Raw genomic sequence first — 16,821 nt, 5'->3', positions numbered from 1 at the left:
TATTTTCAATAGCGTTGGTTTGTAATTGTGTGTTTGTATGCTGCCCAATTTACACCAAAACAATACAATTTACTGCTTTTTTTTTTTTTTTTTTTTGATAAAAGTGATAAAATTAAATAAAAATTAATTAAAATTTGGCCTGGCCCTCAACGCTATTTTTTGTTTCTCATGTGGCCCCTTGTGGAAAATAATTGCCCACCCCTGCTCTTAAATTGCGTTAGGGGTGGGCAATTGTTAGTGCAGTGAAGCAATTTGTGTTTCTCACAAGACCCAAGACTTTGCAAGACCTCCTGATTTAAAGACTCTCTTTCTTGCAAGGCTGGTTTGCCATGAACAAATGGAGCGCGGGGAGCCCCCACTCTCCCTACACACAAGCCATTTAACCATCACTATGACTCTGAAGCTGTTAACTTATAGTTCTGCTTTATCGTGGTACTCAAATAGTAGTGCTTCATTCCTGCCCTCATGCCATACATCAGGGCAATACTGGTTAGAAACACACACTAACCAGGACAAGTTTAGCAGTTTTACATACTGTTTTGTCAGCTTACCTGTTAACATTAGCGCTCCTGTTAGTAAGCAGAGAGTAGTTAGCATGAATAGGTCCGCACAGCTGAGGGGTCGAGCCTCGGGGGCGCCGGGGGAGGAGCTTGAGAGGGATGTGGCACAGAAGTACAGAGAGCATGCAGTTAGTCAGTCAGGACAAGCAGAGAGAGAATGGTAAGCACACTGCCGCACACAAAAAACACATCAGCTGAGGTGGAGGAGTTCGGTTAGTCCTGTAACACACCTTCAGGCTGAAGATGTTTCTTGGGCATCAAGTTCACAGAAGGCGGCATGGACATGGACGGCATACGGAAGCCGGCAGGCAGCGTTTCCATGGAGCCCGCCATCATCCCCAGCCCCGTCCCTCCCTCACGAGCCCGAAACCTCTTGCGCCATGACGGCGAGCGACGAAAAGACTTGTCATCCCCACTCTGCTGGGACAGGGAGAAAAGTGGCGTCAGACAATTGGCCCGTTTCCCAAAATACTGTATTTGATTAAAGTAGCCGCTTGAAACGTCACCTCCTCTAGTCGACGGTCAGTTCCTAAGGCTAAGAGATTGTTGAACTCCCTGTCCAGAACCTGCCGTGCCTGAAAAGTAATACAGCGTTAACCGACCAGGGTCAAAATAAACATAATCTCAAGGCAAAATGTCAATGAAAGCTCTTGAAATTCCTGAGAAAATAGGAACCATATCTCTACAATTTATTAACGGCCGAAAAAATAGGAAGCTGAGCAAGTAATCTGTGCTGAAACCTGTGATGAATAAACTCTTAAGTGAATGCTGGGTGAGAACAACCGAGCGCTTTCGATCCGAGAGCAATCGATAGAGAATTTGAAGCAGTTGGCACCGTGTTGTCAGTCGCAGCGGGAAATGCTGACTGTAAACAAACTCTAGAGCCAACGAAAATAAATCAACTTATCTCATAAAGACCTCAGCAACCAGGACTTGGGGAAGATTGACTGGTTGCAGAAAGCCTCTGATTAGGTCTAATGTCTGCCTCTGGTACTCAGTTAACAATTGTTAAATGTGTTTAATATCATTCAATGGAAGAAATATTACCAGTATTCATTTACAATTGTAAGACTGCCCTTACAATCTGGCTGCTTTTCTGCTTTTAATTTCAACAGGTTGAGAATAACCAGTCGTGCTTTCCTCTGTAACCACCTGTGTGTTCTGCATAGGGATCTGCAGGATGAGCGCAAGGCTGCTGTAGTCAAAGGTCTCGTCCAGAGAGATGAGCGACCCGTGAACGCCGCTCTCCAACAGGTTGCCGCTGTACTCCCTCAGACCAATGGACTGGACCCAGTGGATCACCTGCTCGTTGGTCCACACCAACACGTCTGAAGTAAAGAGGGCGAGGTAAGCTGAGATTTTTTGTTGCTGCGACAATAACGTGTTACAGTGTGACAGCACAAGAGAGAAAAGAGGATCAAATTGATTTGCAGAGAGAGGAGTAGAACGAGAGAGAGGGAGCGAGATAAAGAGGTAATGTGCATGTCCACACAGTGTCAACTCACTGGCACACTCCCTTTGTTCATTTAGAGCACAGCTGTCAGCCAGCTTTCCAAGTTGGAACAGGCGGTGTGTGTGCGTGTGTTTGTGTGTGTGTAAACAGAGCAGGACTCTGATTTGACGTGACAGCTGAGTCAAGTTCATGTGCAGAACTCAAGGTCAAAAGGGCGAGAGGACTGGTTAGCTCCACTACTATTGGTATGCAGCGCTTTGAATCAGAAGATTGTTGGCCTGCCTCATTTGGCTCTTTGACAGTCTACGGTGCAGCTGTCTCAACGACAATATCGGGGCAAAGCCACTAGGTGGTACTCTGGCCTGATGATCCCCAGCATGTGTGAGAGCTACAGTTTTATTAAGTACACCTCTTCACCTCTTGTTTTTAAGTCACATGGCAGCAACTCGACATAAAGACGTGGTCAAGATGAGCTGCTGGAGTTCAAAGTGAACATCATAGTGGGGAAGAATGACTTGGAACATGGCATGGTTGTTGGTGGTTGCTGGTCTAAGTATTTCAAAAACTCATGATCTACTGGGGTTGTTATGCTCAACCATCTCTAGGGTTTGCAGAGAATGGTCCTAAAAGCAGCAGATCTTTGGGTAAAAAACTTGTTTTTCTAGTATTTCCAGCCCTACCTTTTACAGTACACATAATATTTTAGTGGCCAGTGCCACTGCTAGGGTTATAAAGGGGTGGAAAATCCACAGTAAATTTCCAGAAATCTTCCATGGCAACTGTATTTTGTAGTAGGGAATTTTGGAAATATTGCAAAATGGAAACCATTTACGTTCCCAGCCTTCAATTTTCCCATAATTCCCATAAATTCTCGTAAATTCCCATGGAAATCTAGTCTGCTGTTTTTTGGATTTGTTTACCATATTGGAATGAACCTCTGCTATTTCAGATTAGATTTGAGCAATGTAAGCAATATAAAATGTACAAATGCAAAAAAAGTTTACCATAACAATGCTATAAGTGAACAATGGAACAGGGATGAACATGTATGCAAAAATGTTTTTTTATATATATATATATATGTGTGTGTGTGTGTGTGTATGTGTATGTATATGTATATATATATATATATATATATATATATATATGTATGTATATATATATATATATATATATATATATGCGCATGCTATTTATTCAAAAAGTACTAAAAGAGCAATAATTAAAGCTATTTTTTAAATGTTACACGCCTAAATTAATTGTGGAAGTGAGCAGAGCAGGAAAAAAGTGCAGTGACACAATTATTACACAGAAGAAATTGAGATTCGTAAACTTTGAACAAAGATTCGGCCTCTGTCATGCTTTGTGGTTTTGTGTGTGTAAAGTGCCGATGTACCTTTCATGTCATGTTGACTGTCCTCTCTCCTGCGCTCCAGGTCTTTCCTGTCATAATTGAGTCTCTTCAAGCACATAATTCCATACTGCAGACTTGCCCTGGTACAACAACAGCATACACGTAGAGAAGGATAAGCACATTGTGTTTCATTGGTGCATCGATGCTGATCAAAGCAGCTAAAGTGGTCACCACAGACCTGTGGAAGCTGTCCACCATCTTCAGGTGGCTCCTCAGGTCCTTTTTGGTCAAGTGGTCTAGCATACGTGCGTCCACCAGACACTCCATGAAGTAGGAGCGGTACTGAGGCAGACCGAGACTGGGCAGCCACTCGTTCCCGATCCACTCATGATTCATGTCCCCATATGCCAGGGTCTACAAGGAGTAGACAATGTTACTACATAAAAGCAACGGGTTGTTGGTGCCAACAGCTATTTAGATAGTAAAAATAAAACCAGAATTCTCAAATGTTTTGTGTAAATAAATAATGAAAGTAACATTGGGTGTTTGAAGCTGTTTTTCCACTGCTTTCTAGACATGTCACAGCAGCAAGAGCACGGGAGTTACAAACAACATAAACACTACACTGCTCCTGCCAGCTCCCTGTCATTACTCACAGCAACGTTAAAATGGAACCAAGCCATCGTTAATATCATTAGTGAATTCTGTCAAATGTCTGCTATGGAAGAAAAATCTGAAAAGTTTAAATCTAAGTGAATGCACCTGTGTGGGAGCTTGAAGTAGAAACAAATCCATGAATATTTTATTTGCATTACATCAGCTACAGCTCTACAGCTCGTTAAGGTGTGTGCAAATGGCCAAGATATCATAAGTTAATGCAGAGAAAATCACAATTTATTTTTGTTCAAGCATAATTTCACTTAAATGCTTCCACTCGCTCTTACTGGTGCCGTGCCATAAGCACCGTTTTATTTAAATGTCCCAGAGATTATGAGATATTTTAATGTGCTCACAGGGGGAATGAAAATGTCACCTAGAAAAAACAACTTATTTTAACGATAGAAATTCCAGCGTTGCTCTATTCCATGCAGAAAAACTCTTTGTCAAACCTCATGACGTGTTTTACCTGAGTAAATATGTAAAGGTCATTACGGTGAAGTGTGTGTGTGTGTGTGTGTGTGTGCGCGTGCGTGCGTGCAGACAGATGTTTGCAGACCAGTGATCCCACCTGTGCCCAGCTGCCCTCCTCATTCTCCTGAGTGGCAGCATGGTAGAGACGAGATGCAAGGTTAGAGATTAGGGGCTGGTAAAAACAGTGTTTCCCAAACTTGTGACCCACTTTTCAATGGTGACAAACTAAATCGCAATATGACTCGAGCAAATGAATGTAGCCAATTTACAGCCATATCCACAACAGCTAATATCCGTTTGCTTTGAAAAATGACTCATTTTATGGTAACACTTTATATTAAGGTACACATATTCACCATGGTAATATAAAGTGTTACCCATTATATGTATTTTATTTTGAATTTGTACAGCGGGGAAAATAAGTATCTATTTCTAATGGGGCTACTGACATGAAATGTTCACCAGCTATTGACAACAACCCAAGTAATCCACACATACAAAGAAATCACATCAAATAAAAGGACAGGGAAAAAGTATTGAAAACACTTACTGAAATTGAATTACTACTTTTCAGCTGGTTTCTTGGCTTTCCATGCCCTTGTGTACCTCCTTTTCTTCATGTGTCCATTACTTATTCCCTTTCACTGTATCATATACAACTTCATTTATAGACATTTTTGATTTCTTTGTATGTGTGGATTACTTGGGTTGTTACCGGCACCTGGTGAGAATTTCACGTGAATAGCCGCATTACAAATATATTTACTGGAAATGCAAATTTGTTGGGGACCACTACAACAATTCTAACACAACCCATCTGTGGGTCCCGACCCAGTCTTTGGGAACCACTGTGGTGAAACACACAATAAATGCACATTCTCAAACACGCACACACCACGCAGTCCTGTCTGCATCACTGTAGATCACATTACACAACACTGACTTCTATGTATTTCCTGGAGACTTTACACTGTAAAATAAATAGAAACCCTTGTCAAACGATGTCACACAATGCTGACTTAGCCTGTCAGCTCCACACTCTCAATATAGTGGTGTGTGGATATCGTGAAGCAACACAGCTGACTGAAAACACACAGAAGTGCCCATAAAAAGTTTCAGAAGTGAATTGTGCTGCTGAAAACCCCCAGCTGTTCAGCAGTTTGACATCATAAACACTTCTTGGCCCCGCCCACCCCTGTACTGCTGCTGTTCACACCCAAACGCATCATCAGTCAGGTCTGTTTTCAGATGAAGGATGCAGCAAACAAATAATATCACATCGACTCTGCTCATGAAGACCAAACAGAGGTAGAATAATTGGATCCATTTTGATTTTCACTCTCTGGATCCAGAAGACTTTCTGGATCTGTATAGAACTTTACCTGCTTATAATATTACCATCTTACATCAGCATGACATCATTCATCCTGATCTGAGATTTACACATCTGAACTTGTTAAATGTGATATCCCATGTTAAAATCTAAATTGCCACATAATTTGTTACAAAATTCACTCAAATCCGGTGAGTTTTGACAGAGAGAGATTCCTTTTTTTTGCCCATATTAAGAGATAAGGATTTCTTGAATGTGATAATCAGTGGACAGATTCTTACCAAAGTTTTATAGGAACATACTTGAGCGATACCCATCACATACCCATCACATAAAAAATCCAGATCTGTCAAAAACTTACAGATAAACCCACGCTGATGAAATCATAACCTCCTTGGGGGAGGTAAAAGATTCACCAAAACTTACATATTGCAGCTTTAACTTTAACCACTAAACTACAACTACTCCAGTTGGCTGTTAACATCTCACGCTACAGGATCATTTGGCCTGATAATCTGTTCAAATCAGCCTAAAATTGGAAGTCCCCAACGACCAAAATCTGGCCAATTAGCCTCTAGTGTGGGGCAGGCTTTACTCTAACCTTAACCATGACTACTACTGGCCTAACCTTAACCTAACCACAACCTCATCCGAACTACACAACAATATAATTGTTGTAATATGGGGACTTGCTTTTTGTCCCCTTAGGGAGGACAAGTCTCCATAATGTGACTGAGTAAACAGATTTAGGTCCCCGCAACATGAGTCATACCTGGAACACACACACACACAGAGTCATTTTAAGATAATTGTCATTAAACATGTTAGCACATCGCACACCCTCAGGTTACATCAGTTCCATTTAACGCACACATGTACAAATACCGCACAGAATGCATGAGTGTGTGACACAGTGGAGATGATTTCGAGGGGTCTTTTCAGGGCGAGGACATGTGTGTCACCATGGGGACAGTGAAACAGAGTGTTAGGTGGTGGTAATAGTGGGGGAGAGGGATGGGGTGGGGGGGTAAAGTGAATGGGAGCACCCAGATGGTACTGACCGCTTTCGTGGAGGAAGCCAGGTTCTCCATCTCTTCATGAGTCACCCACACATTTCCGGAGGACTGCTCAGAGGACACACACGTACGCACACACACGCACATATGCACACACAAACAAACATTGTGTTGAGTGACGCTAAGGGAGGGAGTGTATTTTCAGGCAGGTAGCTCGTAGCTAAATCTGGCACATACAGTATGTGTGTGATATTTTCCCACAGAGCAACATGCAATTTATGGCAACAGAAAGGGACTAGTCAGGCAGCAGCCTTTACTGTGGTCTGAGCAGAGAGGAGTGAAGGTAGGGCTGGGCCATATAGCTTATTAATTATATGTAAAAGATATGTCTCGATATAAAGCTGAACACTGTTTCTCTGAGCTCTTTCGAGGTTTGTGCTTCTCACAGGACAGTGACGATACATTTTCAAGACTGTAATAAAATAAAATATCTACGTCAACATCAACAGCAGTTCCCTTTTCATTTCTGTCATATTCCTCTCTTCCCCACTAACCCTCTTTTTGGGTCCCTGTTCGAAAATGACATGCCCGAACTAAATAGAGTATATCTCTGCAATTACAAGCTCTAGGTGAATTATCGTGGCATCAAAATAAAGATAACACTTGTGAGATTCCACCAGAAGTGTAAGTTTCACTGTAGATACCCACAATGGGACCCACAATAAATTAAGGATTTTTTTTCCCTCGCCCAAAGAAATATTGCATTTTAAAACTTTTTAAACCTTTAAAAATGTGCATTAGGAGCTTAAAAACTCATGGAACAACATATGGACATTAGCTGTGCAAAGTCTGATGATGTTGAAGTGAAGCAGAGTAAAATTACAGAGGTTGTAGTATAGAGATGCCTAGGCGACTCTAGTTTAGCACTATCTATGCCATTTAAGATTACTATGGGTAAAACATTATTAAACCCATTTAACTTTATTTACATGTCACTATTGGTCCAATAAAAAGTTGTTTTGAATTAAAAAAATACGAAATGTGTGTAAATATACTATATGTGTGTGTGTGTGTATATATATATATATATATATATATATATATATATATATATATATATATATATATATATATATATTAGACAACATTGTCTCAATACCTTGTGTCTCATGTCACACTATTGATATCATACTGATTTATTGCCCAGCCCTATGTGACAGGTTGCTCCACGGTGCAGAGTGAAGGTTTCGTCACAAACCCCGTGGAGGATTTATTGAGGGTGATATTTTTTTGTGTATGCATGAAAAAACCCCCACAAGAATAAATGTGTTTTTTTTCATTTGTTACCGTTCTGGAGGTGAGCGGTGCGGAGGGGCTGGTGAGGGAAACCATCTCCTGAATGGCCAAGCGGAGTTTGAGCCGGTGCAGAGGGTTGCTGATGCCAATCTCCCTCTGAATCTCTGTGTCCGACAGCGCTGACATGATGGCTCCGCTCTTCACGTTGGCACGACATGCCGCCACATACCAGGCCGGCATACCCACCCACAGCTGGTGAGAGTCATCAACATATTCAATGTCACCATCATTGTTGCCATAGAAGGTCAGATATTAGGAGAAGGGAGTGCAGATCAGCCCCGTATGGTCAGTCTGGTATTTGATATTCCCTTTGGTATTAGATAGAATAGCAGCAGCCTGACAATACCTCAAGCCAGGAGACGACAGTGGGGCCGTCCCACTGGGCAAATGGCAGCCCTCTTTTCCTGGCGTCTTCTAGAAGCTCGTGTCTAAAGAGACAAAGAAGACAAAGAGAATGCAAATCAAACAATAAAGAAATAGAGAGGCAACACATAGAAAATCAGAGAAAGAAAAGATTCTTTTACTTTTTCTTCATCCTGCGGTCCCTCTCAGCCTGAGTGCCCAGTTTTCCCAGAGTCATCGTGTCACCGATACCCATCTCAAAGTCTAAAATACAGCCAAACGGTGTTAATTTAGACCTCAGTGTATCACATAATCCCTTATTGTGCGCCTCAGTATGATATGCAATCTGCAGTCACCTGATAAGGCTGGTAAGGTCTGTCCGTCTCTGCCCACTGTCTGCTCCATTCGACCCTTCTCCTTCTTCCCAAACAATCGGCCGATAGATGACTTGATGCCTTTTTTCTGCTTCCTGCAAAACACGTAAAATAGTGAGATATGCTATTGTCATCTGTTCAACAGATCGATAACTATTAATATGTTTGTTCCTAATCTTACCTTTATGCACAGTACGTTGTGTTTTATTGTTTATTTTTATTATTGACTTGTGCAGCACCTGTTCAATGTGTGGCTTTTTTTATTATTATCAGAATCTCTTATATTTCTTATCCAAACACCATCAGAGTTGAAAATGCAAACACTGACAGTCGTGTGATTACACAGACAGACACGCAGATGTTGAATGAATTTGAATTTATAGATAGATAGATGATATTTGTCTTCAGATATAGGCAGATATTCCTTATTGCCGATGATTAATGAGAGGGACAGCTCAAGTAAAAGCTAAAAAAAAGAATAAAGATGAAATGGCTACTAAACTTAAGAAATTGAGACTTATAATGTGTGGCTCCTTGGCCACATTTGCAAGACTTTGGCAGCCACTCATAGACTATATCCAAGATAAGCTCCTAACTCCCTCACCTCATTAACACCTGCTTCTGACCCTGTCAGAATATTTTTTCTGCAACCATTATTTATTTATTTATTTATTTATCGATTTTCTTCTGTAATCCAGCTATAAGTAGGTATTCATTAATATGATACAAATATACCAGCATCCACTGATGATGTTTCAGGTGTTTGCTTCCTAATCTTACCTATGACCTAGTGAGAGAGATCATTTTGCTAAAGAGCATGTGTTTGTGTGGTTTTTTTTTTACCCTCGACCGTCCTCCAGACTCCCTGTGAACGCAGCAAAATTAGTTTCCAGGCGTAAACTACGGGGGGACGAGGGAGGCGACGTCTCGCACTTGATTGTAGCTTTGTCCACTTCCACTGGAGACTGGAAGAGTCACACATGCAGCTCAGCGGCAAAAGCAACAAACGAGGGAAAGTAAACGGAGCAATTTTTATTTTTGACGACTTACGGCTACTTTTCTGCGGTGTTTCCTCAAGTCGCTTGGCTGTTAAAGAAAACAGCACATGTCATGAAAGTGGACACACACTAATCGTATGTCAGATGTGACGTGTGTGTGTGTGTGTGTGTGTGTGTGTGTGTGTTCTCTGACCAGAGTCATGATGCCTAGATGGTGGCTGGTGCTGCGTGCGTGGTGTTTGGGTGTGGAGTGGCCACTGGTGGGCGGGGAGGTGGACGATGCCAGGGACTGGGCAGTAGCTGACGTGGGCAGGGCGCGGGGGCGAAGCGTCACATTGAGTCCGTCCATGCTGCCGCTGTTCACCCGGGACTCGATCTCGTCAGAGCGCAGCTCGGCTGACTCTCTCTCCACCTGGATCATCCTGCACAGACAAGCACAAACAAGGTTATGTTAAAATACTGTATTGCCAAAGAAATGGTGCTTTACTTAGATTACAAAAAAAATTGCAGTAATAACTGAATACATTTGGAAAGACCATATGTACAATTATGTGCGTCCATATGTACAAGTCTGGCTCCCCTGTAGAATTTATTAAGCATTTTCTCTCTTGGAGCATATTGTGAGGTGCTACATTTGAACACTGTTGACTGTAAACTGTCATAATCAGCATCCTCTTCCAATAATGTGTTATCATCTCTATATCTAACACCAGTCTATTTGATGCATCCTATCTGGCATAAGGATCCATGCAGCATTATTTACCCCAGTGACTTTAAAATCTTCCAGTTTATTGTAATTATTTGGTGTATTATCTTTAATATGCTGTCCTCATCTTATCTATATCCTGTTTCTTGCTGCTGCACTGACCCAATTTCCCCGCGGCGATCATGAAACAGTCATGCGCCGTAATCAAATTTCCCCGCGCTTTGTCACCTTATCTCTTCATTGATAGCATCGAGCTGCTCCTGCAACATGAGCGCGAGAGTCTGGGCATCCGATTGACCGCTGGGGGAGAGCAGGGTCGAGCTAACGTCGTCTTCAAGGTCCGACTCGGCCTCGATGTCGCTGCCGAGGAGGTGGCTGACGCTGCCTCGCAGGGACGGGTAGTCCTGTTCGAACATCGCACACACCTGAACCAACACACACACACACACGAGTGTTGAAGTTAATCAAAAACATACATAAAACCTTCTCTGTACGCATGCAAAAATACAATATGACACTTGTGGGAAGTAATGTATGTAGCCAGTTAAAGCTGCAGTGTGTAACATTTGGTGATTTTTCATTATTCTGCCCCACGTCATTGACTACTTTAGCCCCTTTTCCACTAGTGTGGCACGCCTCACCTCGCCTCTGGTACGGGTAATTTTGCATTTTCACTAGCGATGGTACCTGGTACTTTTTTTAGTACCTGCTCTGCGAGGCTCCAAGCGAGCTGAGCTGAAACTATGTGTGACGTCGACAGACTGCCACGCACTGATTGGTCAGAGTGCAAGACGTCCGACACAAGAATCAAGCCAAACTGTAGGTCAGTTAAAAAGTCTAAACAATCCTATCAAAAACCCAATCCTCGTGAGTTAATCTCCGACAATTACCAAGGAAATGTCTGAAATTGCATCATTTAATAGAGGAGTCTGGTGTGTCATGGAGGAAGAATAGTTGTGAAAAAAATAGTTTTAATTCAGTTACACTGAAAACAACTGCTTTACAAGTCACTAGTTTGTGTCGCGTGTAAAACAAAGTCACTGCAGTTTCGTGCAGCCGTGCTGTGAGGACTCCGCCCATATTGAGGAAGTACTATTTTGTAGTGGCAACACAACCAAACCGTTTAGAGGCGAGTCGAGGCGAGCTGGGAACATGTAGTGGAAACACGGCATTTGTTTGGTGTGAGGACTCACATCTATAGCTAAACACATCAAAAACCATTAACTTTGGAAGGAATGCCAACACATCTGAGCCCACTATTGTCAAGGAACAAACAATCAAGCATGTGCAATCATCAATATCCTATCAGTATCGCGGGACCTTCATTGACTCCTCACTGAATTGTAACAACAATTCTGAATCTGTGGAGGAAGAGACACCAGCATCTGTTCTGTCTGGACAAGTTGTCCCGTTTCCATATCGACAGAACCATAATGACACTTTTTATTTACCGTGCTTTTATTGAATCGGTTTTAGCCTTTCTCTCTCTCGTGTCATGGTTTGAAAACCTGCCTCTGAAAGAACGTATATCTGATAGTTGCAGCAGATTGCCTGATCAGATTGTAATGATGACTCAAATCCTCTTTTCGATGAATTTCAGCACCTTCCGTCTGGTCGGAGATTTAAAGCCCTGAGGTCGAGGACCAAGTGCTACAGAAACAGCTTCGTTCCTGCTGCAATTGCTCTTTTAAATAAGTCTTAGTCATTTATTTGCCTTACTTATTGATGCTATCTTATTTATTAGATGATTGACTTTTTAAAAACAAATCTAATTCTAGTTTTAATCCTTGTGAGTACTTGTCTCTGTCCACGTTGTGTGTGGTTTTATTAGCTGTCTCACTGTCTGTGTGGAATATGGATGCCTTCCTCTGTGAACTCATCTCACACTGGTTTGACAAAAAATATACTTGCTTATATTTAAACGTTACACACCACAGTTTTAAGATAGGAAATGAATGAACTGTAAACTTACATCAGACAGCATGTCCATGGCAGCAGGTGAGAGAGGGACAGAAAGAGAAGAGAGGTTAGTAAAGAATGGTAAGTTAGGCATGAACATCAGGCACTGACACTAAGCAAAGCAGACATGAATACTCTAGGAAGGAGATGTATGTGGTTAAAAATGCTCATGTGATCTGTAAACTATTCATCCTGCATAGTGTGCGTGTGTGTGCAAAAACCGCATGGCCTGATAATGACATCGCTGGCACCTTGTTGGGGTCGTCTCGAAGCGCCGACAGTCTGCCCTTCTGTGCACGTCTGATCACGGCCGTGCTGTAGTGCCCGTCTTGGCCCTCCACCATGGAGTAGCGAAGGTCGCTGGAGCTACCCAGATGAGACCTGGGATTACAGTATATACATGGAATATGTTACGGTCTTAATGTGTAACACAGCATGTTAGAGTATGAGAGAGTTGGCCTTGGTCCGTACCGAGGGTGCGTTCCATCACCAAACACCCCACTGCGACGTTTCAAGTGGTCAATCTCGTTTCTCATCTTCTCAATCTCTCCAATGAGTCGCTCCTGAAAGAAAAGGAGGAGTAAATGTGATCAGATTATTGACTTATTCTTAGTTAGTTTTACTTACTTAAAAAAAAGAGTAAATTATCTTCTGGTAAAACATACTGGATATGAGCAGAAAATAAAAACTGGCACATAAAAATAAACAGAATATTAATAATAGTGCATGACAAACTCATGACTAACTAAAGTATAATTTGTAACCAAATGTGACCAAGTTTTAAATGAAGTAAACTTCACTTCACCCTGTTACTGCAGGCAGAAATACTGAATCCAAATACAATTTGTCGATGTCAATGATTTGGCTACAAATAAACAAGCGGGATTAAGTGAATGTGTTAATTAGTGAAGTTTGAGGAGTTGGCAAATGGGTTTTATCTTAAAAAAAGAAAAACTGTAAAACACAGTTTCTTCATGTATCTGTTTCATCAGCCTCTAATATTGCATTTTCTCCATCTTGTACCTTTTTTTTTTTTCTTTTTTTATTCCTGAGGGTTCTTTAATTCTGAAGGAGCAGATGTAATGTACCCAGTTTCCCCCAGGGATTAATAAAAGCGTTATGACTCTGATGTACGCAAAGCCAAGTCAACAAAGTGTCATATTTATACTTATTTATATTTTGTTATATTGATAGCACATGATAGCACTAGTGTTTGGACAATATGCTGAATTCACACTGACCCTGGTGTGGTGAAATTCTTCAAGCTGTTTCTGGCAGTTCTCGAGGTCCTGGATGAGGGAGTTCTGGATAGAAAAGTCATAAAAATCACGTCAAAACAAGAAAAACGTGTGTTATGCTTAATATTCAACAGATCTATGAGCTGGTGTGTGTGTGCGTGCAGGCCTTGCCTTGTCTTCCAGGGCAGCCATGCGTTCTTTCAAATGGAGTTGCAGCCTTTCATTGGACTCAGTGAGCAGACGATCCACCGTGTCAGATAAACGCTTGTTGTGCTCCTCGTTCATTTTCTCCCTCTGACGAGCCTGGTAAAGATCGGAGAGAAAGAGAGAGAGAGCGATAGAGCCAGTCGCGTGGAATGACATCATCATTTCTCTTTTAATCTCTGACACGGACTCCATTTAGGTGCATTTATGCAGTTAATCAAACAACTCTGCACAGATTATAGGATGTGTAAGTGTGCATTTGGCCCCCAGATCACCAGCTGCCAGACACAGGTCTTCTTGTTCTGTGATGTATCTCACAGCCCGGGACCATTAAATTACAGTCATTTACATGATGATGATGAGGATGAGGATGATGATGATGATGATGATGATGAAAAAAGGGCTTGAATGCCTTCTCTTCAGTGGGGAGTCGCTGTCTTAATATGTATTCTTCAGCACGTTTCATTAAAAGAAATGAAGACTGACACGCGAACAACACACATCTGCATCCTCCGAGAGCTCCTTCAACTAAATATAGTCGAGATCACACAGAGAGAGGGAGAGGGAGGGAGGGAGAGAGAGAGAGAGAGAGAGACAGAAATTTGCCATGCGTGAATTATTCAAAGTCTAAAGATAGCAGCCAATCGGTCGCATTAGGGCGTGTTGCAGCAGGATGTGTGGATATGGTTCAAAATTCATGCAACAGTGCACCGTGTCTGCCCTGTGCATATGTGAGTGTGTGTGTGTGTGTGTGTGTGTTCGTATGCATGAGGGAGATCCAAGAGTCAAGCTGTACAGCAAATGTGAAGCATCAGCCCACACATACTGTATACAGGCACACACACACATAGAGAGAGGTCAGAGAGACACCGCAGGGCTGATGCATGTGAGCACACACGCACGCGCGCACACACACACACACACACACACACACACACACACACACACACCCTTCCTAGCTCCTGGTTCTTCTCTTCCAGTTGAGATTCCAGCTGTCTGAGGCGTTCCTCCACATTGCCATGGCGCTCCTCAGCCTGCAGGGGGTGATACTTTCATATTAGAACTCTTGTCTCCATAAGCTCTGGAACTACATGTCTTTTTTCTATATATTATATCTGTATGTACAGTAAAGTCGCCATAGAGTGTGGGCCTCGGCCCCCTGGTGGGCCAGGAGGGTACTGGCCCACCAGTACCCTCTTTGATTGGATTAAAGGAGTTTGATTGGATTTGTAAAAAATGTACAGACAATTAAGATGTCTAATCATTCATTTTCTTCTCATTCTTCACGTTTCATCGCTATTGATCTCTCTTTTACTTTCTTCTCATGTCCTACCCTGCAGCTACATGTATTATGAAGCTAAATGGCTGGTACTCACAGACTGTGTACTTGTGTAATGTGAAATTGGCAGGTAACAAGATTTTCTTCTCCCTGCTGCTTTTCAATCACGGAGTACGCGGAGAGGGAAAAAAAAAATGGGATGTTTGATTGTTCTTTGTGTATTTTAATGGAGTCGTGCGTCGCATGATTGGAACTAATAATAATGAAATGAATTAAAGCGCTGAAGAAATAACCTTAGAATCGTAACAATCGAATTTAAAAACTAATCAGAAGTAATAAAACGAAGGCACTTTTAATTTAAATGAAACTTTATTCATCTGTTTATCTGACATTTAAATAAAACAGGTGTCGCTGGATGTATGTAATGTAAGTTCACTCTGGAACTTGTGTTAATCATATTTGATGGAACACTTTCTTATGTACTGAAGTGAAGTGACAGAGCTGTGGAAACTGCGTGTGTTGAGTTGACGTGCGACTGAAGAGTTTGGTGGTGGTCGGAGTTCTTAAGTTTGGGCATGGCTGCTCTACAGTTAGTGTGTGTGTGTGTGTGTTTGTTTGTTACCTTGGAGAGCGCTGCCACTCTCTGTGCCAACTCAGCCTCGACCTCTGGCAGCGTCTCAGCCTTCCTCATGGTCTGAGCCAGTCTCTGCTCTGCCATCTCCAGCATGTCCTGCAGCTGGCGCACCTTCTCTTCACTCTACACACATTGATCCACACACACACACACACACAGAGACATAAATAAAGAAGAGGGGCATTAGTGCAACCACAAGAGAGGTGTAACCAGTGTATTGCAGAGGACGTGACACACTCTGCCTGAGTGGAGGATGCTGTGGACCCACGAGGCACTGAACTCAGATTCACCCTGAACAACACGTGAACTATTGTTCTCTCAGACACTGCAACATAATTAAATAACCTACCCGAAATACATTGTCACAATTTTGGTAAAAGTCGCAGTGCATCGGTGTGAATGTGCCATTTTTGGTGTCACACACCCTTGGATACCTGGACATAATAGGCATACTGATCAGTTTCAGATGACAGGGTTCGTTAACTCAGTTCTGCACATGAAAGCGACTTGTGTGTAACAGGAATATCTTTGTATAACGGTTCAACCTTTTGATTCATCACTGCCAGGAAGGGGGTTCACGGTGGATACAGTCCTCATGTTTGTTACCTGTCGGTGCAGGGAGTCCTTGGTCGCCAGTTCGTTCTCCAGTTTGTCATTGAGATCATGAATATGTGTGGTCTCCCGCTGGGCAGCCAGGTAGCGCTTCTCTAATGTCGTGATTCTTTCCTCCATGTCCTCTCTCTGTGGATGCAGGGACACAAACAGAGGAAAAAAACAATGTAAAGCCCTTACGAGTTTACTTCATCCTTATATTTACAGGCAAATACTCCCTGTTCTAATTATTCTTCACAGTGTAATGCACAGTTGTTGCAATGTTGTTGTCC

General features: G+C 42.2%; 1 protein-coding gene across 4 annotated transcripts in view; it reads right to left on the bottom strand.

Moving 5' to 3' along the window:
* ppfia4 (PTPRF interacting protein alpha 4) overlaps positions 1–16,821 on the bottom strand; it is a 74,705-nt gene that overhangs the window by 3,021 nt on the left and 54,863 nt on the right. For 2 of the 4 annotated variants that reach the window (XM_058631349.1, XM_058631352.1), the window contains 23 exons: positions 16,544–16,678; positions 15,926–16,060; positions 14,975–15,058; positions 13,992–14,123; positions 13,824–13,886; positions 13,054–13,145; positions 12,834–12,963; positions 10,852–11,027; positions 10,111–10,339; positions 9,970–10,005; positions 9,763–9,884; positions 8,902–9,014; positions 8,728–8,809; positions 8,550–8,631; positions 8,195–8,395; positions 6,893–6,955; positions 4,596–4,622; positions 3,606–3,781; positions 3,410–3,507; positions 1,713–1,888; positions 1,067–1,135; positions 791–977; positions 552–649 (listed from right to left, as the gene is read on the bottom strand). In XM_058631349.1, the coding sequence (XP_058487332.1) occupies positions 591–649; positions 791–977; positions 1,067–1,135; positions 1,713–1,888; positions 3,410–3,507; positions 3,606–3,781; positions 4,596–4,622; positions 6,893–6,955; positions 8,195–8,395; positions 8,550–8,631; positions 8,728–8,809; positions 8,902–9,014; positions 9,763–9,884; positions 9,970–10,005; positions 10,111–10,339; positions 10,852–11,027; positions 12,834–12,963; positions 13,054–13,145; positions 13,824–13,886; positions 13,992–14,123; positions 14,975–15,058; positions 15,926–16,060; positions 16,544–16,678 (2,667 nt within the window). In that variant the 3' untranslated portion in view covers positions 552–590. The remainder of the gene's footprint in view (positions 1–551; positions 650–790; positions 978–1,066; positions 1,136–1,712; positions 1,889–3,409; positions 3,508–3,605; positions 3,782–4,595; positions 4,623–6,892; positions 6,956–8,194; positions 8,396–8,549; positions 8,632–8,727; positions 8,810–8,901; positions 9,015–9,762; positions 9,885–9,969; positions 10,006–10,110; positions 10,340–10,851; positions 11,028–12,833; positions 12,964–13,053; positions 13,146–13,823; positions 13,887–13,991; positions 14,124–14,974; positions 15,059–15,925; positions 16,061–16,543; positions 16,679–16,821) is intronic. The other 2 variants (XM_058631350.1, XM_058631351.1) reach the window with 2 other exon arrangements.

This window comes from Solea solea, chromosome 6 (genome assembly GCF_958295425.1).
Source record: "Solea solea chromosome 6, fSolSol10.1, whole genome shotgun sequence".
NCBI classification, from domain to species: domain Eukaryota; kingdom Metazoa; phylum Chordata; class Actinopteri; order Pleuronectiformes; family Soleidae; genus Solea; species Solea solea.
The sequence above is the reverse complement of the archived record's forward strand: the minus strand, read 5'-3'. Positions and strand labels throughout refer to the sequence as shown.